The 25,923-nt window shown below is 38.0% G+C and overlaps 1 protein-coding gene across 5 annotated transcripts in view; it reads left to right on the top strand.

Annotated features, from left to right (window-relative positions):
• CAST (calpastatin) overlaps positions 1–25,923 on the top strand; it is a 98,875-nt gene that overhangs the window by 22,752 nt on the left and 50,200 nt on the right. For 4 of the 5 annotated variants that reach the window (XM_067569265.1, XM_067569262.1, XM_067569264.1 and 1 more), the window contains one exon: positions 469–540. In XM_067569265.1, coding sequence (XP_067425366.1) covers positions 469–540 — 72 coding nt within the window. Of the gene's footprint in view, positions 1–468; positions 541–14,308; positions 14,399–25,923 lie in introns of those variants that run through there. The other variant, XM_067569266.1, reaches the window with a different exon arrangement.

Here is a 25,923-nt window from a genome sequence, read left to right as displayed (position 1 = left end):
AACATGATTTATTTATTTATTTTAAATTAAGAAACAAAACAATCTGAATTACAGCAGTTTGTCTTCTTGGGGCATCATGAGATACAGATGATTACATTTGGCTTCATTGTTAACTAAAATGAGCACATACAGTTTAGGAAATAGCATAGATTTATATATGATTTATAGAAGTATGCAAAAGAATTCAGTCTGTAATAACTACTCTGCTCACAAGAAAACCATCTCAAATGATTCTCTGGGGATATAAGTTCCTGAGGTTATAACTCTGAAAACTGCTTCAGATGGCTTGTGAAACAGACACTGAATAATATAATGAACTTATCTTGCATAAAATGGTACAAAAAACAGAACTCTCAGAGAATCCTATTTTTTTTAAATGCAGTATTTTTCTCAGCTTTACCAGTAATTTATTTCTGACATTGTTTTTTTCCCCCCCCTTTCTTCTGTATTTTTGCTTTTATTTCACAGAAGAAACCTGCAACCACTAGTGCCAGTCAGCCTCCCAGAACAAAGACAAGTGAAGCTGCTCCCACCATTAAGGTAACTTGAATTTTTCAAAGATGATAAACTTGCTCTAGGAATTAACAATACTTGCATCAGTGAGAGTTATAATAAACCTAAGTGTAGACTGGAGGTTTAACTTTATGCTTTTATAAAAATGCATTTTTGGGTTAGTTTTGAAAATGGCTATTTCAAATTTTGGAATCTGTGGAATTAAGCTGTTTATCCTAATGTTTTCTGTTTTGGGGGTTTTTAAAATGTATTCCCTGTGGCTTAGGCCCAAATCCTAAAAGGCATTTAGGTTATTTGAAATCCATGATTTCAGTGTGAATTAGGTGCCTAAAATACCTTTTTCACGTTTTGAGAATATGGGTCCTAGCAAACTGTAGATATAATATACAGTGTCCAAAGCAGAAATGTAGTCATATGTTCCTCCTCTGGAGTGAAATCTCTCACTCTGAGGCTCAGAATGTGTGTAGAAATAGTATTTTCAGAAATAAACTCTGACATAACTCATCTGCCTGTGTTGTCTACTGAAATGCAATGATTTGCTTGAATAGATAAATCTACTTTGGAAATGTATATTTAGGTAGTTTTCTTAACTTCATTAACAAAAATCAACTCGGACATTAAGGTCTTGATCCATTGACATCAAAGGGAATCTCTAAATGAACTGAGTGTCCTACTTAAAAAAAATTAAAAATTAAAGATTAAGGCAAGTAAAAGTCTGTTAAAGCTATGAGGTCATAAATGTTAAGGTATCTAAGAAAAAACACTATATGAGTTAATATACTTTATATTAAGTGAAATAAAAGTTCCACTTCCAGAGCAAGTGGGTGTGGTAGCTAAATTATACTTGTTACTTCACTACAACAACACTTCAGTTTTTTGTTTCTAACTGAGGACCTCAAAGCATTGTGCAAGCAATGAATTAAACTTCACTGCACCTCTGTTAGTTAGATAAAGGATGTATAATATAATTTCACCCACCACTCTGGGGTGAAAAGCAGCTGCTCAATAACATTTCAGTTTAGGACAAGAAATGAAGAATACGCATATTAAACTGGAATTGCAGGCACGTTTAGGTGGCAGAATGCCAGTGCCTACTAATAGTATGCCAGGGCTTTTAATTCAGTTTTGAGTCTGAGAGAAGTGCCACTAATATAGCATTTTGTGCAGCACCTGTGTTGGTTGGAGGTCTCCCATGTATGGGTTAAATCCTGGCCCTACTGAAGTCAATGGCAAAACGTAGTGGGGCCCAGGGCTGCACGCCAAGTATGTAGACTATAAAGATGTGTAGGACTAAGAAAAACAATAGTGAGTGCAAGAGAAAATAATTAGTTGTTTATAGCATGAAATAAAAGCAAAACAGTACATGGAAAACCTCTTTTAAACCCCCCTTTCATTTCTGTTCATGGCACATTCATAAACAGAATTAGGGACTACTGATTTCAGGAAGCTTGACAGGTCCAGGACACTTCCTGCAGCTTAATAATTGGCTGGGGAGAGTCTGCACCTCAGTGTAAAACTGGAAGCTATTAATCCCCAAGAATTAAGCCCTGCTTTGAGCTCATTATTGGTGTTTTGAATTGAAAGCTAAAACATACATAGATATATGGTGTGTGCATTTTTTAAAATTATTTTTATGGCTCACTAGTTTTATAGAATCTCAGATCTTTTCACTTTTGATTTCTGTTAGGTCATCAAGACCTTCTCCCCGCCCAGGAATGATTATTTCCTGTTGTACATGTACTAGTTCTTTGTTTAGTTTAGTTTCTGTGATCTCAAATGATAGGTTTCTACACCCCTTTCTCTGAGAGATTTTCGTGTCTGATAGATCTGACTGGCTGGAAGTGTCTCTGCTATCAGATTACATTTTCACATTCTTAACTTCATTCCATTGCAAAATAACAATAATAATGTACCTACCTATATTATTTTAAATTATTTTCTTCCCCGGTGTTTACATCTATTGAGTATTTGTAAACTATTGCCTTGTCCCCCTACTAATTGTCACAAAGTTAGAATATACATATTTAGTTCCTTTGGTTTTTCTCATAAATCTATTCCCTCATGAATCCCTAATCTTTTTTGTTAGTCTTCTCTAACTTCCCTCCAGTTTTTCTACATTTTTCTAGTTTTGTCTAAAACTGAATGTAGTATTCTGTGTGTGGTTGCACATATAATATAATGCTTCTGCCTATGGATCCTCAGATTGCATTGATCTGATGCTGTGTATCTCATTGCAAACTCATGTCTAAGGGCTTGTCTACACTGACCTGCAGTTTGGATGGGGGTGCAAATGTCTGTGAGCACCAAAGTGCTGTGTGGCAACTCCCCTGTGTGGATGCTGTGGGTATGAAGTGAAAGGTCCCTGATTCACACTAATGTATTCTTTGAATAGGACATAACATGGACCTAACATGATACCTGTGGTATCCCACAAGACATTTCTCTCCCTCCTTGCATACTGGACATGTTGATTATCTATCTGTCTTTTGTTTATCAGCCAATTAATATAATAGTGCTCAAATTACTTGGAGAGAAACTAATTTTATAATAGATTTTCATATGCTACTATATCATAAGCTTTACTGAAATCCAAATGTACCTACCACTTTCTCTAATTTTGTATTTTTATTCATAAAGGCAATTTTTGTTCTTTATAAATCCTTGCTGCTTATTACTTTTGTTTCTCTTAACCTCCGAATGGTTAGTGATTTTTTTTATTTTTTGGTCACAGTATTTTTCAATTTGTTTACTAAAGATAAAAATCAAATTTACAGGACAATAATTATCATGAATTGCTTCTGTCCCTTTCTAAAAATCTGTGCTACGTATTTTTTCTAGTGCATGACACTCCTCTAGTTCTCCATGACAATATTTTCCAGTGACAGATTAAAGTATTCTCTATTTCCCTTATTACATTAGGGTACACATTTACATTAGGGTACACATTTCCCTTATTACATTAGGGTACATGATTCTTCATCTCCTCTAAAGCATCTTTATGGGCATGAGGAGCAGTACAGCATTGCCAATCATCCTGTACGTGGTTTGTTCCTTCATTAATCCGAGCCTGGTCAAATCCCTGCGTATGGTGTCCTGCCATTTAGTCAGTGGTCGGTCTCTAGGTCTTACTGACCTTGATTGTTTGCATTATTTTCTTTTGGTATCCTATCATCTGTTTGTCTTTCACAGCATCCTCACTATCATAATCTTTTCAACTGCAGTCAGTCCTGTACCGTCATCACGTACTACTCTCCTTCTAACTTCATTTGTCTTAAAATCATTCCACTTTACACCTACAATCTTCCAAGAATTATCATTTCTACTGCCTCCAATCATGTGATGTTTGTTTCATTTAAAGCAGCTGCTTCCAGACCATCGAGTAATACGATGGTTTGATGAATTTTCAGTTTGGTACCAAACATGATGTTTTTATCAGTCTCTATAATGTCATCACCTTCTCTGCAGCGCTTGTAGCTAATGTACATCTCTTCTTTTTAACCTCATCCTTGATGAAACCAAGCTTCCTAACTAAATAACATTTTAATTGTTCTACGACTTCACCACTGCTACATGTCAACACTGTATCTATTGTCTGTTTTCCAAGATGCAACCGCTTTTTCTTGTTGGCATTTATTGTAAGTCCAAGTTCACTGACTACATGAATTTTCCAAGGTAAAGAAGAGTATCATTAATTCAAATGTCTGGCAATTATATGTCATCTGCATAAGCTAAAGAGCTTAACTCTAGATCACCCAATGTCATGCTCTCCAATTCTTCTACCATTCTTTACATCCAATTTAAGGCCATGATGAAAAATAATGCTGATTCCATGCCTCCTTGTCTTACACCCAAACTTTGATTCAACCAGTTGCTTAATTTTCCACCAATTCTTATTTCACTTTTGACTTATATAATGTTTGAAATTGCAGTTATCCTATATGGAACGCCATATTATTTTACTACTTTCCATAAGGCTTCCCTCCAAACCGAATCAAATGGGTTTGTGAAGTTGATGAAAAGAGCAAACCTCTTTAATCGCCATTCTTGCTTCTTTTCCCCCCACATCAGTTGTCAGAGTGTGAATGTCTGATTAGTGCAGCTTCGGCCTGGTCGGAAGCTACACTTTTCCTTGCCTCTTGTGCCTCTTCCTTGCCTCTAAAATTGGTCTTAATCTGTTACAATTATTTTCATCATGATTTTTCCCAGTACTGATAAGATTGTACATCTACAATTATTCTGATCTGCAGAATCTCTTTTCTTCAGGATTGATACCACCATTGCCTTTAGCAAGTTGTCTGACACCTCCTCTTGCTCCCACACCTTCTACATATTTTTCCTAAATGTTTTGATAGCACTTGTTCCACTGGCTTTTAGCAGTGCAGCTATTATATTGTCTATTCCTGCAACTTTCCCATTTTAAACTACTTCACTAGTCTTTCTATTTCTTCTGATGGTAGTTCAGTGCTAATATCCATTTTGCTTTGCAAGCTGCCCTATTTATCTGGGTGAACTACAAGGTTCAGCATTTTTTCAAAATGCTTCTTCCATACTTCCAGCACATCTTCTGCATTTGTTATGTGTTCACGGGTAACCTTTCTTACTGCTTGCATCTCTGGCCTGATTGTATTTCCATGTAACTTAACCTGATTGAATTGTATATCTTCACATTTTCCAATGCTCTCTTACCTGCTTTTTCCTCAATAACTATTTTTAAAAATAACTTTCATTACTTCCTAATAGAAAAGATTTCCCTTCTTTATTTATTGTTAGAGTTCATTAACTCAGCAAACTTTGAGCCATTAACTTCAATGCCTTCCTTTGTTAAAACTAGATTACTTGTCCATTTTTAATGGACCTACTTTCTTTCTCTCTCATATTGCAATGCAGGAATAGATACCCTTCTTCGGCCTCCCCCCTCCCTTTTTGACTCCTTTGACTAACAATAACTCATTCTATTTTACTACCTTTTCTTCTCCCTGGAGTCCTTAAATAACTTTATGTATTTTGTTTAGTATCCTCTGTTCCATTTACAATATAGGTTTTATTAACTTAATCTAAAATTTTCTACCAATTTTCTTAAATTCAACCATATGACAGCTCTCTATTCCTTCCATTCAGAAGAATTGTATTCTGTTGTGCCTTAATTTTGGAATCTCTTTCGGTTCCCCAGGCTTACTTTAGAAATGGTGAATGTTAATAATTCTTTTTAATGCATCTTACCCAATAGATTTCTGAATACCCCCCAAATATGCTTTTCTAAAGGTTCCTGCTCTAGTTTTGCTGCATTTGTAAAATTATTCCTTAGCAGAGTGAAATAAAGTAATTTAATGCTTTTATTCCAAAGTTCTCAGTCAATTCACTTTTGTTGATAAACGGTAGATCCAGATGTCTTTTCTGCAGGTTGGAATGTCTGTTTGCCTGTGCTTAATGTCCATCTGATATCTGGGTAGTTAAAAATCCCCAAAGATTATGTATCCTATGATGTAGAACATCCCAAGAGTTGGTCCAGGAATATTTTGCTCCGCAGTCTTATTAGTCTGCAGCCAGTACACGTTCTCGCTTCTTTTGTTTTTCGTTCTTTGTATCCTAACTCAAAGAAATTTATCCCCATATTCTTCATTGTCACATTGTAGCTTCCTGGGACAGCAAATGTTGTTTATCCACCTCTTCTGCTTTTTTCTGTCTGTCTTATGCAAGTTGCATTTGGCTGTATTGTGTGATATTGAGGGAGGGAAAAGTGCTGCTGCTTTGGCCAATTTTATTTTGTTCCTATGTTCTTGTGTTTTTTAAATGTATGTCAAGGGTGCCCAGCGCTTTGGACAAATTCACTTTGTTGTGCAATTTGCATAAGACTGAAATCTGAACAAAGCTTTTCATATTCCAATTACAAATAGATTTTCTTTGTTTCACATTCTGCTTGCATTTTTTAATTTTATTTTTGTATACATGCATTTTGTTTCAGCCTTTCAACCTTATCCTTTCTTTTGTTTCTGGGACCAGCCTGTGCGTGCTTCATACACCAAGAATTTCCAGAGAATTAATGCTCTACAGTATCCAATCCAATAATTTAAATCATCTCTCCACATTCTATTCAATTTGCAGTTACCATTGTGGAGAGCATTTCCTGGCAACTAATGAGTGGCTGAACAAGTTTTGCCTTGAACGGATAATTCAGCCAGTGATTAGAAGGTCACTATCACCATCTTAGAAACTAAACAAAGTATAAGGAAAAACTAAAGTAATTTCCTCTTCTATGTGTTGATAAGTAAAAAGTTGGACTGCACGTTACTGTGGATGTTGTGTTCTTGTTAATGGTATAAACGTGCCAGAACCTTAGCCAACCAGAAACCAGAATTTCAAGTGCAACACTCATTCATAATATAATGTACCAACACTTGAGTTGGAAGACAGAGTTAGATCCAGTGAACTTTCTTGGATTGTTAATGTTGTCATGTGCAGTAATTGTGTTTGTACAGAATAGAGTTTCACCAGTTTTGTATGTCATTAATTTAGCACTGGTACTCTTCATTTGCACTGGCCAAGAGTTAAGTTCCTTGGTCGTTGATGGCTGCTGCACATTGTTGAAATCTCTGTCCAAATCCATTAATCTTTAGTAAAACTTCAAACTGTACCTGGAGAATCAAACAATAGTGGGACTTCTTTAATCTTCAGCCTTTATTTATGCAGCACAAGCTCAATTCTGCTAGACCTAGTAAAATTGTAACTATTACAACTATATTCCTCCTGTTTTCAAAATGGCAGAAACTCTAAATATATAATTTTTTAGCACTTTAATAAAGTGAAATCCTGTCCAGCATACTGTATCTAGCATACTGTTTTTTAATGGCCATCTGATTCCTAATGGTCAAGGCTGCTGTTGACAGACTGACCTCTTCACAGGAGGCCAACCTGTTTCTTTAAAGTCCCAACCTTTATCTCATAAAAGCTGTATAATAGCAAGTGGTGAAGAACTAAGAGAAGGAAAGTTCATGCAAATTAACTTTCTCTAGCTATGCTTCACTTCTTCCCATTCTTAGGCTGTTTTCTCTCTCCCACTTGCACCAAGCAACCTGTCGAAGTCACTTCAGCCCTTTGAGCAGGTATTGGAGTAGCTATCATCAGGGACAATAGAAGACTTCTATCCTGGATTAAAAGAAAATACATCAGAGGGTTCCTTTTACACCTACTCCATTCACCAAGGACTTTCTTCCTTGTCACTGTTGGAGAGGGTGTGGGTCTCTCTCTCTCTCTCCTGTGACCTCCTCCCGTTGTCATTTTATGTATGGAACAGTTAATCTGTGTCCCTTTTGTTGCTTTTCTTGGGCTGATGTCTTGAATGGAGCTTGTGTCCCAGAAGAGCCACTTATGGTCTGAGGATACTCCAAGATTTTTTCCAGGCGATTATCTCCACTCCCCACCCCCCAATAGTCACAACATTCTCAGTATGTAGGGGTTGGGGAGGGATGATGCTTAGTGAGTCACCCAAAGTGAAAATGATAATATAGGAAAATAAAATGATAAATTAGGACTGGGATATTCAAACAGAGGAGCCTAAAAATAGACTCATAAATCCTGATTTTGATTTTTCAAAAGGGCTGAGTAGTCATTTGCTCCCTTTGAGATCAGTTGGAACAGTTAAGTACTTGGGACTTTTGAAAATCAAGCACAGCTGCTTGAATATATGTTTTAAAACACTAACTTTAGGCTCCTGCTTTTACCCAAATTATTAAATTTGAACCCAAATGTAGGCCTTGTTCTTAAAAGTTGGGTCCATTAGTAAAATGAGAAATCTAAACTCTTTTCCCCACACCCTCTCTAATTTACAAGTTTAAAGGATGTGACAAATGTGATAGCTTCTTTTTAGGTGTTGTGCTTTACAACAACATGATTTTGGCAGAATAAACTTTCTCTGTATTGAAAAGTGTATTCAGGAAACAAAAGCAGCAGGAGATGCTACTTACCCCTCTATAATTCTTCCAGTAAATAGCACTTTGCTGGATTTTTTACAAGAGCAGCAGAATAGGAAACAGTTCTTTGGAAGTAATCAGTCTGTAGCAAAATGAAACAAGTGTGGATTATTTAGATCCAGAATAAAGAAATGTTCATAATCAGATTAAATGCAGGAATTTTGGTAGGGAACCTGATCTAAGCAGTCGTATTTTCTTACAGCAAATAACTAGCTCTAAGCTCTAAGCTCTAATTCACTATAGGTTTTATACTACAATATTTCTTTCAAAATGTTTTAAAATGTATAGAATTATTTTATATATTGTGTAAGTGGACCTTCCATTCTGTTCCAAAGAAAGTATACTGATGCACATACATCATATACACAAATCTTACTACTTTTTAGAACTTTACTGGTACCTCAGATAACAGTAAGAGATCTTTAAACCTCAGCCTTCAGCTTCTCCCCTGGACTGTTTCTAGAACACCCCTGAAGAACCTCCTTTGTCCTGGGCCCTAATTTTCCCTCTCTGCCCCAGAGGGACATTCCAACCTCTGTTATATTCTGGCTGGAGCTAAAAAGACCCAGCTGCCAGCAGGATTCAGTATCTTCATGTAAAATTCTAGTACATAAACTCCATGTGGCTCAGCAGAGGAACCTTGCATTTTTATACAGGGCCCTAGAAACTGCCACCCTGTTACAATCACCGAGTACCTTTCATCCTAAAGCACTTTCCAAAATATTTCTATGTACATCACTAAAATGCAGTCACTTATAGTTTACAAGCTGGCAGCCAGCTATACAAAAGTGGCAGGAAAGAAAATGTGGATCACAGACCCCTCTCCTTAATATTCATGAAGAGCAAACAAATAATAATAAAGGTTTTCATTGAAAGAGCTACATGTAAAATGTAAGGTACCCAAGTGATCTACATGGAAACATGAAGGTCTTGATTGACTGCTGAAATTTCAACCTGTGAGTTTCTAGTTCAGACCTGGGGCTTAGACCAGTAAACAATTTCCTTTCACTAAAAATAAAGGAACATATGATTGTCAATATTTTGAGTAATAGTAAAGAAAATATCAAGTACAAATTCATTCTCACCAGCATAGAGTGAAACATATCAATAAAAGTAGATGAGAATTTTAAACAATGGACAGGGACGTTTTTTACATTACCCTTCTGAATTTGTGTGTCTGTGTAGCTTTGTAGCTAAATTTCAAGTACTTTTACCTCAAATCTTTAATATTTGAGTAATCTTAAAGAAAATACCTTCTGTTCAAATAATTTTTCCATAATATTTTAGAGCTTTTCCTCTTAATCCATATAATTTGGATTATTTTGTATTACTGTGGAAAGTTGTCTAATTATTGTAAATCAGTCACAAGTGGTTGCTAGGATGTGTAATATATAATTTATAAATATGGGTCTTACAAGAAAGAAAAGAATACCGTAATCTGACAAATATATACACCTTTTAAAATTGGACTGAGTAAATCAAATAAGTAATGGTAGGAGAGGGGCATATTTTATATTACTATAGCACTACAAAGAGGTCTGATATATTCCTGTTCTATAAAGCTATTCTGTATTTTATGGAAGTGCCTTTTAAACCCCCTTAAGCAGAGTTTGAAAAATCTTTTAGCCGGTGGTGGGTAAGAAACACCTTGGTGAATGATGTGAGCCTAAACCACCAGTTTCTCCATAAATTAAGTTTCTTTTTACCAAAATTAAGTTTCAGTCACTGCAGTATATCGTCATTGTGCATAGAAGCACAGAGGTTTTTCTTGTTTATGAAGAAAACCTCATTGCTGCTAATTTTTGCAATTTTTATTATTAGCATCATTTTAGGTATTCTTTCTTAAAGCCCTAGCTTCTGAATTCATGTGAATAGATGAGAATCTTCTACCCCTCGTGGTTGTGGAGAAAAGGCTGAAAATACAATCAAAGTGTGTGCCAAACACTGAAAAACCAGAAGGCAAATAAAACTTCCCAAAATTATTTATTTTTTTTAAAGCCAGTCTCATGAGTTTTGGGGGCCTGATTTACGTTTGAACAGTTAGGGTTGGCAATATGTAGCCTTCCTAATGTAAACCCAGTGGAATGCTGTTTTCCTGACTCCAAAGACCGCTTCAGTGTTGTTGTTGCTAACTTCCTCAGCATCTGCCAGTGAAATTGAGAAGACTCTGAACAGTGTTGTTTAGAATTTTGTTAGCAGTTGCTGTGGTCAGCTGAACCAAAATAATTTGGCAGGCTCCTTAGTTTTTGTGCAGCAGACTGGAAATTCTGTAGCAAGTTCAGATAAATTAAATCCTGAAAATGATTAATACAATCAGCATAGTGTCCCCTGGTTTGTTTTTTAATATTAAACTTAGTATTTCACTTGGCCATTACATTTTTAGGTTATAATTTTCAATATATTTTTGTACGGCAAAAGCTATCGGGGGGGGAAGGAAGAAATAACTGGGTAGAAAAAAAGCTTGGGCCTTTTGGCCTCTGAATAATTTGTGTAAATTGGAATTACAATACAAAGACATTAAGATGTTACTCTTCATTTTATCAGCAGTCAGTAGTTAACAGTGCTACTGTTTAAATTGTTATCTTTAGATGTTTAGAGTTAATACACCAAATAATGTGAATGGGGCAGTTAACACCTCTTAGAAGTGTTGATTCAAGCTGTTTGTACTGAAGAGACCATCACTGCCCCAGTTCTCATTTTGAAGACTTTCTTTGCAACCACAAGGGCTAGAAACATTTAAAATAAATACAAATAGAGTGTGTATATTGTGGAGCACAATTCTATAGCAAGGGCTCCTTTAGCAAATAGTGGGGCTGTGGAATATAGAGACTTGGCTTGTGGGCAGCAGTGAAAATGACAAAAATCATGTCAGTTTCATGCTGCCTACTGGAGTACTGATTCAAGGAGGCCAGAAGAGACCACTGTGATCATCTAGTTTTACCTCCTTTATAACACAGGGCACAGAACTTCCCCAAAACCATTCCTGTTTGAACTAGACCATATCTTTTAAAAAAAAAAAAAAAATATCCAACCTTGATTTAAAAATTGCCAGTGAGGATCCATCATTATCACTGGTAAATTATTCCAATGGTTAATCACCCTCAGTTAAAAATTGTACCTTATTTCCATTCTGAATTTCTCGCTTCAGCCTCCAACATTGGATCTTGATATAGCTTTTTCTGCTAGATAGAACAGTCCATTATCAAATGTTGGTTCTCCATGTAGATACTTATATCAAGTAACCCCTTACCTTTTTTGTAATCTAAATAGATTGCGCTTCCTGAGTGTATCACTATAAGGCACGTTTTCCAATCCTTTACCCCTTCCTACAGCTCTTCTTTGTATCTTCTTCAATGTACCAACATCCTTGTTTAACTGTAGACACCAGAATTGGACACTGCATTCCAGCAGCAGAGTGGAGCTGTTCATGGGGGAGAACCCTAACAAATATCAAAGCTGTGGGAATAGTAGAGTAGTGGAAGCCTCCTTCCTGCATGGGGCAGCTATTCCTGTTTTGTAAAAAGTTAAGATGTGGCTGTAGATACCAGAGATGATCATCCTGCGTTGTGGGAGAATTGGCTAGAGACTGCAGGGAGCAAAACAACAGGCTCTCACTGCTTTATTATGTAGTGTTTAAATAGCAATAATGTAATTGTTTAACACATGATCTCTGAACCTTATTGCAAAGAAGAGCACTGTCTTTGGTTTATCTTTGGGTGTTTTGCCTCCCACTACCCCCTTATCTCTGAAGATACCCTGCCTCAGCTTTTACACTTTTCAGGGCTCTCTTGATTAAATTACCCTAATAAATTCTTCTCTAATTCAGCAACTCTCTTCCCTGGAGTTGGATTTATTAACATAACAAAATATTCAAAATGAAAGTTCTTAAATTCCCTTCAAGTCAGTGCTTCCAGGCCTTCTAAGCTGAGAGCCTTTTTCCCAACAATTTAGGGGTCTCAACACTTTCTGTGGATTGTCTCTGTCTAGCTTCCTGCTGCGTTTTATAGAAGAATGAACTCTTCTGTGCCCAGCTGGTTCTACTAATTAAATGCCACCCCCCATCCCATGTGTGGCATATAGGTCTAATTGGGACTGGCCAGCTCCAGGTCTCTGGCCTTTGAAGGTATGTCTACACTGCAATTAAAAACCTGTGGCTGGCCCGGCTGGGGCTGTTTAACTGTGTTGTAGAATTCAGAGCTTGTGCTAGAACCTGGGCTCTAGGATCCTGCCAGGTGGGAGGGACCCAGAGGGCAGGCTGCAGCCTGAGCCCAAAAGTCTGCACCACAGTTAAAACAACCCCTTAGCCTGAGCCCCATGAACCAGCTGTGGCTGTCTAATTTCCCCTCTCTGTTTGATTTTCACTGTGGGGGTGGAGTGGATGTGGTGGTTTCCATATTTATCAGACATGTGCTAGCTGCAGCTGATATGAAAGAAGGCACATTGAAGCACTTTACTTTAAAAAAAAAATTTTTTAAATCAACAACAAAAAACCCAGAACTTTCAAGAATTTGATTTTACAAACTGATATGAGAACTAAAAAGTTTCTGTTATCCTTGTGTCTTGATATCTTTCAGTGGTGATAACTTTTTAAACTACCAAATTAATGTGCAGCAGATGGATTTATTATACTTACATTAATGGTCACAACCAATCAGAGTACAGGGCTATTATACAGTGACAAGTGTGTGGTTATTAAACAAATAGTGTTCAGATAACTGCTGTGTGACTGAGGTACATGATAGCTAGTCAGATTTGTCATTTTGCATAACTGATGCATGGCTTGTTTCAGAATTGCTGTATGGTCATTAAACAAATCCTTTGTGACTTGCTGCTGATAGCTAGACCATGTATCCAAAGCACCATGTATCCAAACCCCATCATCTTCTTACCCTTTCTTCTCCCTTACTGTGGGTAGTCCTGTCTCTGACTTTTCTCACTTTCACTTCTAGGTGATTAAGAAGACTTAGTCCTCCCCTCCCTCTGATTTAACCATCTCCTATCTCTCAATTGGAATATTTTAAAAGTCTTGCCTCCTGAGTCCCTCCATCCTCACCCAAGCTGTCCACAGTAACAGTAATCGTTATTTATTAAATGTATAAGGTGAATTGGACTGTGTTGGATTCTTCCAGTCAGCCCTGTTGCTGTAGATGCCATAGCAGTAGGTAGGACTAGGTGCTGTGCAGAGATGCAGACATTTATTTACGAAGGAAAAATGGTACTTTGTATTGGTATAAAATACAATGATTCCAAATTATTCCTGATGCAACTCAACTGACTTCAGTGGAGTTACGTAGAAATCATGGATGAGTTTTGCCTACTGTAATTTTTTATGATAAACCTATGATACACAAACATTCATGGAAAAAAACAAGAGTCCGGAAGCATCTTAAAGACTAACAAATTTCTGCAGGCATAGGCTTTCGTGGGCTGCAACCCACTTCGTCAGATGCATAAAGTGGAATCCATGGATAGGAGCTGTATATGTATACATCCAAGGGTGAGAAAGATAACAACAGGGATGGTAAGTGCTAACAAAGTCAATTAAGTTAGGGTAGACGAGGCCTGTTCACAACCATTGAGCAAACATTCATATTTCCACAGTCAGTATTTTCTTTTTCACTTTGAATTAGTTATTTTAGCTGTGGGAAATCTTTAGAGAGAGAGCGCTTGTTTACACACTAAAAATCCCACACCCAACAACAAACAAATAGGGAGGTGGAGTCTTCTGGGTGGAGGATCCTCCTCTGTGGTGTTGGAATTGGCTGAGTCACCATCAAGTGAGAAAGGGGGTTGGCCAGGATTTCATTAAAACTGAAACCAAGAACAGGACGGTTTAGAAGCTAAAATAAAAACATTTCTGTCATAAGGATCTTGTGCTACAATTAACTAAAAGTTAGAACATAAACCAGCTGTACAAAGTGAGTACTGTTTTCTGACTTGCTTTTCTTTCTTATTATCTGTGCTTTAGGCTAATTACATGATTTCGTTTCTTCTTTCTTCTCTCCCAGCAATGCTCTAAACTAGCTGCTGATCTCACAGGCTTGTGAGATGTTCCTTTTATCTGGGTTGGAGCATTCCCAAACTGGCTGACTGTACAGTGACTCATTTCTAAAACTGTCTGCTGTGTCCATAGTGCTCAAAGCTAGCAGGGGGACAGTCTTTCCAGATAGGAAGGCTGTTTGTACTCTATGTGTGTTTCTGAATATTTATTTTGAAGACAGTTACAAAATAGGCAGTTCATGAGACATAAGCAAAATTCTATAGGGGACAGAAAATTTCATCAACATCCTAATTGCTTTGGGTTCAGCTTCTCTGTTCCATAGGTAACATAGTAACCACAGGTGCAGTTTGGCTTCTCTATTTGCGTGGGTAGCTCCAGTCAGGCCAATGGGGCCGTTTGTGCATAGGGGTAAATTGCATGCCTGCCCGAGGCTTGCAGTTTGGGGGGCAACACCACCCCTGCCACCCAAACTACGCCCATGCTAGTAGCTTAAACTACCTTTGTGTCACAAGCCCATATTTTTGACGCATGAATGCAGTACCAAATACTGCATAGTCAGGGTGTGGTGAGCTGTACAAAAAATGTTTTGGTTGACAGATGTTTAAGTATCGATAGCCATAACAATACACACGTTTTCAAAATAAGTGCTTGATATATGCAGAAGAAACAGAAACAGTTGTTAAATTGTTTATTATTGTTTCCATAGTAACACAGATGAGATTTATTGTGTAGATTTAGTATAGGTTATACATAATATTTCTTATGAATTTTTCATTATATTCATTGTAAATAATGCCATTGATTCATTATCATAATTCCTTTGCTTGGTTTAAAACGAAAAATAAAAAGGCTCCTGCCCCATGTGAGGCAGTGGCTGTGTTATACCCCTCTCTCTTTTACCTACTTGGGAAGAGTGAAAACAAGCTTATGTAGCACCCAGGTGCTTGAGGGTGAATTTGACCAGCTTTGTTGTTTGGTGGTTTTATTTAAGAACTCTATACTTTTTCACCATATGTGGGGGTTAGGGAAGGAAACTTCTTTATTATAAAAGGTACTGGTTTTTCAGCCTTCTAGATAAAATGAGGCCTTGCTTTCTAAACTGAAATATTCCATGCCATCTATCCCTAATGTAGAAATTTGATATTTTAAAGAAAAAGTAGTAACTGAATATGCATTCAAGGTGAAGTTAATCTCTGTGCAGAGGACCAGCTGAAGGCCTATTGCCTGGCTGTGCGATTTAAGTCATGTGCTTGCCATCTGTATCGGGTTGAATTTCACTACTAGATCATACTGGCCTGTGCTATAGCTTTGCATGTTGAAGGAATACTGTCAACTTGAAATCTAACCAAAATTGCAAAAGTAGCTTCAGGTACCACACACCTACCACTTAATTAATCCCTGTGCCAATTTCTATGGTCTTGCAGTTACATTTTCCTGTTTGTATAAATAGGTTTTCTCTTTCCTGTTGCTGTGTTAAAGACCCACAGAAATAACACAAGAAGCTGGGTAATATGCCCCACTTCTGCATGGGCACCCCTCCCCCAATCTTATAGGAGATGGTTTCTTTTCTCTTCATTAATATGCAAATAGAGGGGAGGGGTGTATTTAAGGTGGTATCAGTTGTTCTATAGACAATTGATACAAAACATCACCATTTAGTCACAAACATTTAGTTGTGAAGAAGCATCATTCTACATGTTAGCTGTGACCTGGAGTTAGAAATCATATATCACTAGCCCCAGTGCAGATGACATTAGGGGTGAACCATCTTGCCGTGAGATCTCCCCACAACTAGATCTTCATTGTAGAGGAGCTATAGCAGAACTTTAAAGATCACATGAAATAAACTCCAAGTGTTTGAGCAATTTTATTTTGAAAATTCTCTTCGTAAACAAATTCATTATTTTTGTGGGGAGAGGAACACAGAAAGCAAGAGTGTTAATTCCATGGCATCATCTTAATGTATACAACCTCTTCCAGGTGGGCTTTGTTGCTGGGAAGATAGAAAAAAGGATGGAATTTAGGGGGATAAGCTTTCCACAGCATCCTTACTCCACCTTTCTCGAAACCCATGGGATTTTTTTTAGGTAAATTGATGAATCTGACCCTGTCCATGTTACCCTGCCTGCTTCCCCCCCTCCACTCAGAAACTTCCTGAGCCGGAGGAAGGTGGCCAGAAGGGGGCCCGTGACAGCAGTGTTTTTGCAGGATATGTATTGCTAGGAGGAGCAAAGAGCAAATGTGAAGGCACAGTCTCTGAAGAGATAATCCTGTACCTCTGTGAGTCTTTAAAGATCTGAATTTAAGGCAGCTCCCTGCTTCTCCTACAGGAGATACTGCGTGTTTCTCCCTCCCTCTCCTGTTGGATGACTGCCTTAAAAAGAATGCGTTAAAAATACTGATAGTGAAAACTCTGCAATTTCAAATCACCTGTACTGGGCATGATAGGGCCCTAAGAATATAGAGATCTTAAATGTCAATGTTTCATTGGATAGCGAAGGTGTAGTAAGCTGGTAGGTAGCATGCTCTGGAGGAATGAGCATGGGTTTGGCAGTCAGGAGAAGCTGAGCTGTGCTACTGACTTACTGTGTGACTTGAGCAAGTCACAGCATTGCTCTGCCTCATTTTTAAATGGGGTTAATAACAGACTTCACAAGAGTGTTGTGAGGATTAATGTTTATAATGTGCTTTGAGCATGTGAAGCACTATATAAAGGCTATGTATCATTAGAACTCAGGTGATTTATTTTTTAATTAATTTCTATTGGAAATGCTTTAAACTGACATTCCATTGATTTGATACAAAGCTTTCGATATGGTCTCCCACACTATTCTTATCAGTAAGTTAAAGAAGTATGGGTTGTATGAATGGACTATAAGATGGATAGAAAGCTGGCTAGATCATTGGGCTCAATGGGTAGTGATCAACGGCTCGATGTCTAGTTGGCAACCGGTAATAAGCGGAGTGCCCCAGGGGGTCGGTGCTGGGGCCAGTTTTGTTCAACATCTTCATTAATGATCTGGAGGATGGAGTGGATTGCACCCTCAGCAAGTTTGCAGATGACACTAAGCTGGGAGGAGTGGTAGATATCCTGGAGGGTAGGGATAGAATACAGAATGACCTAGACAAACTGGAGGATTGGGCCAAAAAAAATCTGATGGGATTCAACAAGGACAAGTGCAGAGTCCTGCACTTGGAATGGAAGAATCCCATGCACTGCTACAGACTGGGGACCGACTGGCTAGGCAGCAATTCTGCAGAAAAGGACCTGGGGGCTATAGTGGACAATAAGCTAGAGTCTTAAACAATGGTGCAAATCTGAAGTATCAATGGGAAACTTGATTTAAATCAATGATTTTCTCTTGGTGGTTTAAAATTATGGAAAAAAAAGTGGCCCACGAGGGCTTTCAAAGTGGCCCGTGACTCCCCTTCCGCTGGCTGCAGAAGGGAGCCGCTGCCTAAGGAACCAGGCGGAGTGCGTTTCCGTGTGGCTAAAAGACTGGTGCAGGCTTCTTGCTGCACTCCCCTCCCCCTGGCTGTAGCAGGGAGCATGGCAAAGTGCTCTGCCAAGGTCCATAGGTGCTGGGGTCCCTGCTGGAGCCAGAGGGATGGGAGCACTGATCTCCTGTCCCCCTGATTGCAGAGGGGAGCCACTGCCTAGGGACCCAGTTGAAGCGCACAGGGCTACAGGATGCATGCAGTTTCCCTGCTGCACCCAGGGAGACGGGAGATCAGCGAGGAGGCAGCCTCCTCGCTGAACTCCTTCCATCTGGCTGCAGGTGGCGGGGGGGGGGGGCCTGCTGGTGAAGACTGGTGGCCCTTCATGGTTGTAAAAATGATATCTGTGGCCCTCAAGCCAAGAAGGTCAGGAACCACTGATTTAAATCAATCCACCCTGCCTCCTGAAGTCCCCTCCAACTCTAATCTTCTATGATTCTGTGACCTCCACCTAAGGGTGACCACATAGCAAGTGCAAAATACTGGGACAGAGGGTGAGAGGCACCTCTATAAGACAGAGTCCCGAATATTGGGACTGTCCTAGGTAAACAGTTGGTCTGATTAAGTATGGCAATTCCTGTGTTCCAGGATATATATTGCAAGGTTTTAGAGCATGATTCCAAAGAAGCACTCTTAATAATAATAAAATGTTAGGACTGTGCTAATGATACTACATCTAATCACAGTTTTTGCCAATACAGTTTCAGCTGTTGTGGAAGTAGCAAATGTAGTTTTCTTGTCTCACTTTATTCTGCTGGCTATTTTTCTCTTTTGAGTTCTGTGCAGATAACCATGGCTTCTGAAGCCTTGTTGATTTTTCACCTTTGGTAACAGATGTCTTTGTCACCTAGAACACATGCTGTTCCTGTTACCTCATCCTCCTGCCCCCCATTCTGCAGCAATTCCAGTCTCTGAGTCAGAGTTCTTCTGCTTGTTCTTGTGAACACCATCTGACCGTTTTGAATTTTGTCAAATTTGCTAGGCATATGTTGGAAATTACTTCTCTGAGAACCTAAATCTTAGGTTGTCTAGTTCTTTTATATGTGCAGATTCATTCTATTGGGCTTTCCTGTGGCTTCTGCAGACTACCCAATTCTTTCTGTAATACTTGTTTTTGTTTCATTTCTCCTTGAGAAATTTTACAGGTCTTTTGTACTGATCCTTAGCATGTTCCAGATTAAATGACACAAACCCAGCTGAATTCAGCAATTGTGTGCGGTATATAGATAGTGCTTGATGGCCACCCACATGTATTTCCTTAAAGTAAGTTATTTTTCCAGTTCACAATTCACTGATGCAGAAAGCACTTTAAAACATTTTGATGTTGTTAAAAAACACCACAAAAATGATAGTTTAAATAAAGTAAATATTTAGCTACTTCTTATAGCAGCATATAGTGACATCCCAGAATAATCTCTGACATTTTTGCTGTTGCATGACTTAGAATTGCTTTACTGTGAATAAACCAAATATTTCCAGTACTTGCAGATATAAGGTGTTAATTGAAGCTGGAATTTAGTTGAAAAAGTGGGAAAGTGTTGAGGGTTACTTGTAGGTATTCTGTAACTATTATTGTTACAAATTTCTACCGCTGTTTTTGCTGTGGCAGCTACAGTAGCTACGAAAATTATTACAAAAAATAAAACACAAAGGAAGATACAGCAAAACTGCTACCTCGTAGTTTGGAAAAATAAATGTCTTGCATTGTATTGTGAAGATATTCAGACTCAGGCTCTTAGGGGAGAGCATAAAAAGAAATGATCTGTATGATAATTCCCTTGACTTCAATGGATTTATAGAAGGGATGAATTTGACCAAACACTTTTAAAATGTGCTTTGACTCCGAATATTTCTTAGGCTAAATCCATAGGAAGTTCCACATCGATTAGCATGTTTTGTGGCCACACACAACTTTTTTAGGCTTTTTTACATCACTGTTAATGAAAATAACAAGAAAAAAGGAAATCTCAATAATAATGTGAGTAAAATGCACAAAGAATTAAATTTGAAGATGAAATGCTTTATAAACTTTCAAGTAGGAAAAAAGGAACCTTTTGCAATTAAACAAAGCAAACTGAATTTGACACTAAAACACAGTAGCTTGAGAATTGGATCTGTGATGCAATCTTTACTCTTAACTCTACTTCAGGCACTTAATTTATATGCATGTATTCATAAACTGAGAGTAGTGGATAAAGTTCACAACGGACACATGCTGGCTTGCTTTCTAGACCTCTTCCAGAGTACTTTTGGTAGTCACAATGTGGTCTTAAACAGGAGTTGTCTTCATAGCGATTAGGTGTAGGGCAGAGTGGTACTGACTCCTTATACTGTATGCAACTGATGTTCTTTTTTAGGTCTGAGTTGAACAACATTTCAAACAAACAAAAACTCCTTTTGCTATGTTTTAATTTAAACCAGTGCTGTGGAAATGTGGTTGCTCTCCAGAAGATTCACCTCATTATGTAGCTAAATTCTTTGTTCATTTAGCAATATTTGCATGTGAAATACTGTAAATCAGATCATTTGAAATATTTGTTTAACCACTTTTCTAAAAGAATAATCTAGATGTGCATTGACAGGCAATATTAATGTTTATTAAGTATAACCTTAGACCCCAACGTTGGAAAGATTACTGTGTGCGCTTAACTTAATGCACTGTAGTTTCATTAACTTCAGGGGTCATGTGTAAAGATGAAAACAAGTGTAAATCTTTGCAGGATTGGGCCTTAAAGTTTGTTCTCGGGCTCATACCAAAATCTATGCACCCATAAAATCAGACTTAATATATTATGTTGGCCAAAACTTCTTTCAGTATTGCCAGTTGCACCCTGTCAGAAATTGAGTCAAGCCCACCAAAATCATGAGATTTAAAAAACAATAAATCTTGGGTTCTTTTTATTTGCCTTTGGTGTTGGAACATTTAGGGTTCCTGTTTTCAAGCTTTCTTTGCAGTGATGAAAGTTAGAAATTTACGTTCCCTCTTCCTATTTTTTTTTTTTTTAAAGTGAAAGCTAAGATTCTTGGGTAATAACCTGATTCTAGCAGCAGGGGGCTCTAGCTAAACACAAAATAGCTCAAGCCTTGTGATAAAATAGGGAGAGTTGGCAACACTGTTTAAATGGGATCTTATAGATATAGATGTCAGAATTAGGCCTTATCTGTTTTTATTCTCCAAGGTGAAAATAAGAACCAGAATTTTAGATTTCCCTTAGCCAAATATTACTGTATTAAAAGGATACCTATTGCAAAGACTGTACTGTGTGACATGAAAATTACAGGAAAGATGAAGTTTTAATCTTGGCATTGTCATGATGGCAGTGCCCACAGATTCTTCTTCAAGCATAGATTCTTCATCATGCAGGACTGACTAGTAACCAACGTACTCTTTATCTGCTTGGCATAGTTCACTACGGATGACTCTCAATATTTGAATTTTTGATGCTGGGATCAGAGTAGTAAGAGCATGAACCTAATTGCTGTATGTGAACAACACTGTATTTGCATTTGTTATAATATCATACATGTAATATATGTAGTGTAGTATGGGTTAACCAGATGGAATATCTACTTATAAAGCTTTCCTAGGGTTTACAATTAAGAATGGAATTTGCTGATTAGATGTTTTTGTAGGTTTAGTTTTATCCTCATGTAAAAGCTCCACCCAGCGTTCTTGATGCATACTACTCCTTTGGATTTTTCACCCTCATTTGTTACAAGAAAATACCGTAGTCTCAATGCAGCTTCAATTCCAGGCTTAGTTAATTTACATATTGAAGTTATATACTTTAATAAACCACAGTCCAATGCAGATTGAACTATAACTACCATATTTAGTTCATTCTTGATGTTCTTGACTGTGAGATGTGGTCACACAAGAGCAAACAAGTTTCTGATTCTCTTAGTCCCTAAGGGAGATTCAATTTATTTTAAAAATATTTTTCTTGCGAACTCTTTCAAGTTGTGGAAGGTTTAAGGAATCCTGTGTGAATAATTATATGGGTACATTGATGATTTTCTAACAACAAGGTCTTTGTGTTTGTTAGTTGATCTTATAATGGATGTTTATGTAGAATTATAAACATAGGAAATATGTCTAGGATACACTTTTATCTGAAGATTCAAAACCTAATGTCTATTAAGGAATTTGGCCAGTAAGGTAATGATTCAACGAACTTTGCCAGTTCCAAAAAGCAATTTAAGCCCTGGCTTAACACATGCTTAAATCCCATTGATTTTAATTAGATTTAAGTGCATACATAAATGCTTTGCTGAATTAGGGCCAGTATTGGTTTAGTGGCATGATTTTAGCAGAAGTCCATTAAAGGTTTCTGCAGAAAACCAGAAGTTAGTAATAAAGAGACTAATTTTTACCTCCAGTGATTTTTAGTTTTCCATGATTATCTCCCCAGCAATCAGCATAGCAAATAAAAAAATGTGTGTATAGCATACAATATTTGTAAAATCAAACAGAGATAGTAGGTGCTGGCCGTATGCTGGTACAGGTTTGTTTGTTTTTTTTAATAATTCATGTATGAATGCAATTTTAATTCAAATGGAAGGATTAGAAAAAAAAGTCATGCTGATTATTCCCACATAGTACCTGTCTAAAACAAATCACAGAGGTAAGGCAGTCTTTAAGCAGACGTACATTATAGGTACTTCCCCCCCACATTTACATGATTTTCAAGTACTTAATCTGACTCTTATGTTGTCACTTTCTGTTTTGAATATTTAACTATGTACAGATTTCTCCATATTCCAATAACTTCATTGTGAAATAGATGAGCATATATTTCAGAAAACCTAGTTTTATAGAGTTTAAGGCCAGAAGGGACTATTAGATCATGTAGTGTGCCCTTCTCTATATCACAGGCTTTTAAATTTCACTAAGATACCCCTATAGTAAGCCAAAAGATTTTAGTTAAAGCATTTCAGTCCTCACAAGACTAAACTGTGTGCCACAGGAATGAAATATATGTTCAAAGATGATCCCAGCAGGTGAATCACACCCAGTGCTTCAGAGGAAAGTTTAGAAAAACAAAACAAAACAAAAAACAAATCCAAGTTCCCTGTCAATATGACCTGGAGGAAAATTCCTTCCAGACCTCTACTCTGGTGAGCAGGACCCTGAGCATGTGAGCAAGATACACCAGCCAGGTATCTAGAAAGAGGATTCACTGTACCAACTCAGAACACTGGTCCACCCTGTCCAGTGTCCTATCTCCAGCTGTGACCAATGTCTAGTGCTTCAGAGGAAGGTGAAGAAGAAAACAACCACCCACCTATCCACACAGACTATATCTAACCCATTGTGCTCTCCGGGGGGGGGGGAGAGAGAGAGGGAGTTCCTTCCTGATCCCAGCAGGTGACTGTCTGAAGCCCTGAAGCATGAAAGAAGATTATAGTCACTGTCTTAATGCGGAATTGCAGATGATAGAAGCGTGTTGAGGGCAGTGTAGTCTATCCTGGTCTCCCCATGGCTCTGTAAGGAAGGGAATGAACAGGGGGGATTCAGATTCCAAAGCCAAAAGGGACCACCACAACTACCGAGCCCAATCCCCTGCACCACACACCATAGAATTTCTCCCCGAAGATGGATTCAAGCATATCTGTTAGAAAGAGATCTAATCTCATTTTAAAGCCACCACCTCCCCTCGTAAGCTGTTACAATGTTTAATTATCCTCACTGCTAGGAAATTGCATCTTATTTCAAGATTAAATTTATCTAACTTCAATTTTTAGCCATTGGATTTTGTTATACCTTTGTCAGCAAAGATGGACACCATTCCCCCCTCCCCCCGGGCCTCCACAGCTGTCCCTGCCAAAGCACACATTCAGACTCTGTCTACACTTACCTGTGAGATTCGGTGGCAGTCGATGGGTGTTACGCAAAGTACGCAAAAAACTTGCGTAACTCCCGTTGACTGCTGAGCTTCTCTTCTGCGCTCCGTCTTCGCTGTACTACTTGTGTAGCTGGTCTTAGTACATCGACTTTTGGATTGACTGAGCGGGTCTGCACTGACCACTCAGTTGATCCAGAGAAATCGACTTTGCCACCATCAGTTTAGCCCTAGCCTTAGATATCTTTCCATCTGCAAGTACCTATACACAGTGATCAAAACACTTCTCAAACTTCAGTGTTAAACTGAATAAGTGGAGCTCCTTAAAACCTCACCTCATAAGACCTCTGGATTATTATTGTGGCCCTTCTTTGAACTCTGTGGTATTTCCACATTACACAGTGTGTATACCAGAGCTCAGCTGGGCACTGTATTTTGGTAGTGGTTGTGTACAGAGAAGCAAGACCTCTTCTCGAATGTTCTCTCCACTTGTATATATTCACTCATTAACTAATTTGTCTTAGTTTTAAGAGAGAGACATAATTTTCCTAAATTGTTTTTAAAATGTATTGGAATGACATGTTAGTTGTTAAAGTACAAGAACCAGTCACAGTGTGAGACTGGGTGAATCCAAAATTGTTTCTGAGACTAGGATCCAAATTCGTTAAATTTTTAATCCATCTGATATTTGACTATATCTGCTTTGTGGCTGATTTCAGGGAAGGAATCACCTAGCAATTAAGAGAACCAGGTGAGAGAGTGCTCCAGGTGAATGGCACTTCATTCAGATTTTAACCCCTGCATATCTACACTGTCTGTGTGTCACTTTTTTTAAACTTTTGAATAAATGTTGAGGCCAAATTTGTATCTTGGATACATATGTGCAACTTTTCATCGAAATAACAAGTCAGTGGGAACTGTGTGTGTGTGTAAAAGAGCATAGTATTGAGAAAGCATTAACTTTTTGGGGAAATCCCCATGGATTTATGGCGGAGACAATGCCGTGTGGGGCAGCTGTCTTTGGGCCCGTTTCTTGGCCCCTTCTTACCCATTGAAAGGTTTCCACAAGTCCAAGGGAAGGTGAGATGGAGGTGGCTAAGGTGGTGTCCCAGGTTTTCGTCTCCTCCGTCCATTATGGTGGAGTGAAAAATTTAACTCATAGCATTTTGTACCTTTGAAACATAATTCAAATATTAAGTAACTTATCAATCCATTAACCTTCATAGCAGCCTGGGAAATGGCTATTGTTATCCCCATTTTACAAACAGTCAGCCTGAGGCACAAGAAGTTAAATAACATGCCTCAGGCCATACAGGGAGCCTATGACAGAGCCCCAGGTAGGAGGAAGTACTTCTTTACCAGAAGTACTACTGGGCCAAATTTTGCCCTCAGATACACGACCATAACTGATATTCCTAAAATCAGTGGGATTGCATGGATATTAGTGAGGGCAGAATTACATTCTATAATAAGCGCTCAGAGCATACTTTCTTTTGCCTGCCTCTGAAGCACATTGAGCCTCGTTTTTTCATCTCTGTCCTTCTGCGTTTTCTATTCCACATGAGCATACATTTCAAGGACACTTTGTAGAATCACTTTCTAGTAAGTCCCTTCCTGTGCAAAGCAGAGCTGTGATGGTTCAAATGTATTTTATACTAAAAAGATACTGCACAAATAAACTGATTTTAGTGTAGGAAACAAAAACAAAACAAAAAAAACCCTTCTCTTTTAGTTGTGATAATACAAAAATGATAGTGTTCTGAAACAAATACAGTCACTGTTTTGTGTTAACCATATATGTTTGACCGTGTAATCTTTTTAAGGTGGCCTGTGTGATACAGGCCAACAAGAGCAAATTATTCTCATAGTACAATAGGGTGTGCCCGCAAACATGTTAAAGCCTCTCCAAATTCTATTTAATGAGTCAGCTATTGTGCTAGTTACTAGGCAACATTTTAATGTTTATCTCCAAGCCTGACATGCATTCCTGTGTTGCATCAGAGGACAAAACTTGATCTGTTCTATACACTTAGATTGCGGTAAATGGAGAATACATTTTTTTATAACAGCATGCTGTTGGCTAATGCGCATGGACATACAC

Source organism: Emydura macquarii, unplaced genomic scaffold, assembly GCF_026122565.2.
Source record: "Emydura macquarii macquarii isolate MOO-44397 ecotype Brisbane River unplaced genomic scaffold, CSIRO-AGI_Emac_v2 contig_2897, whole genome shotgun sequence".
NCBI classification, from domain to species: domain Eukaryota; kingdom Metazoa; phylum Chordata; order Testudines; family Chelidae; genus Emydura; species Emydura macquarii.
This window is presented reverse-complemented; position numbering and strand designations above follow the sequence as displayed.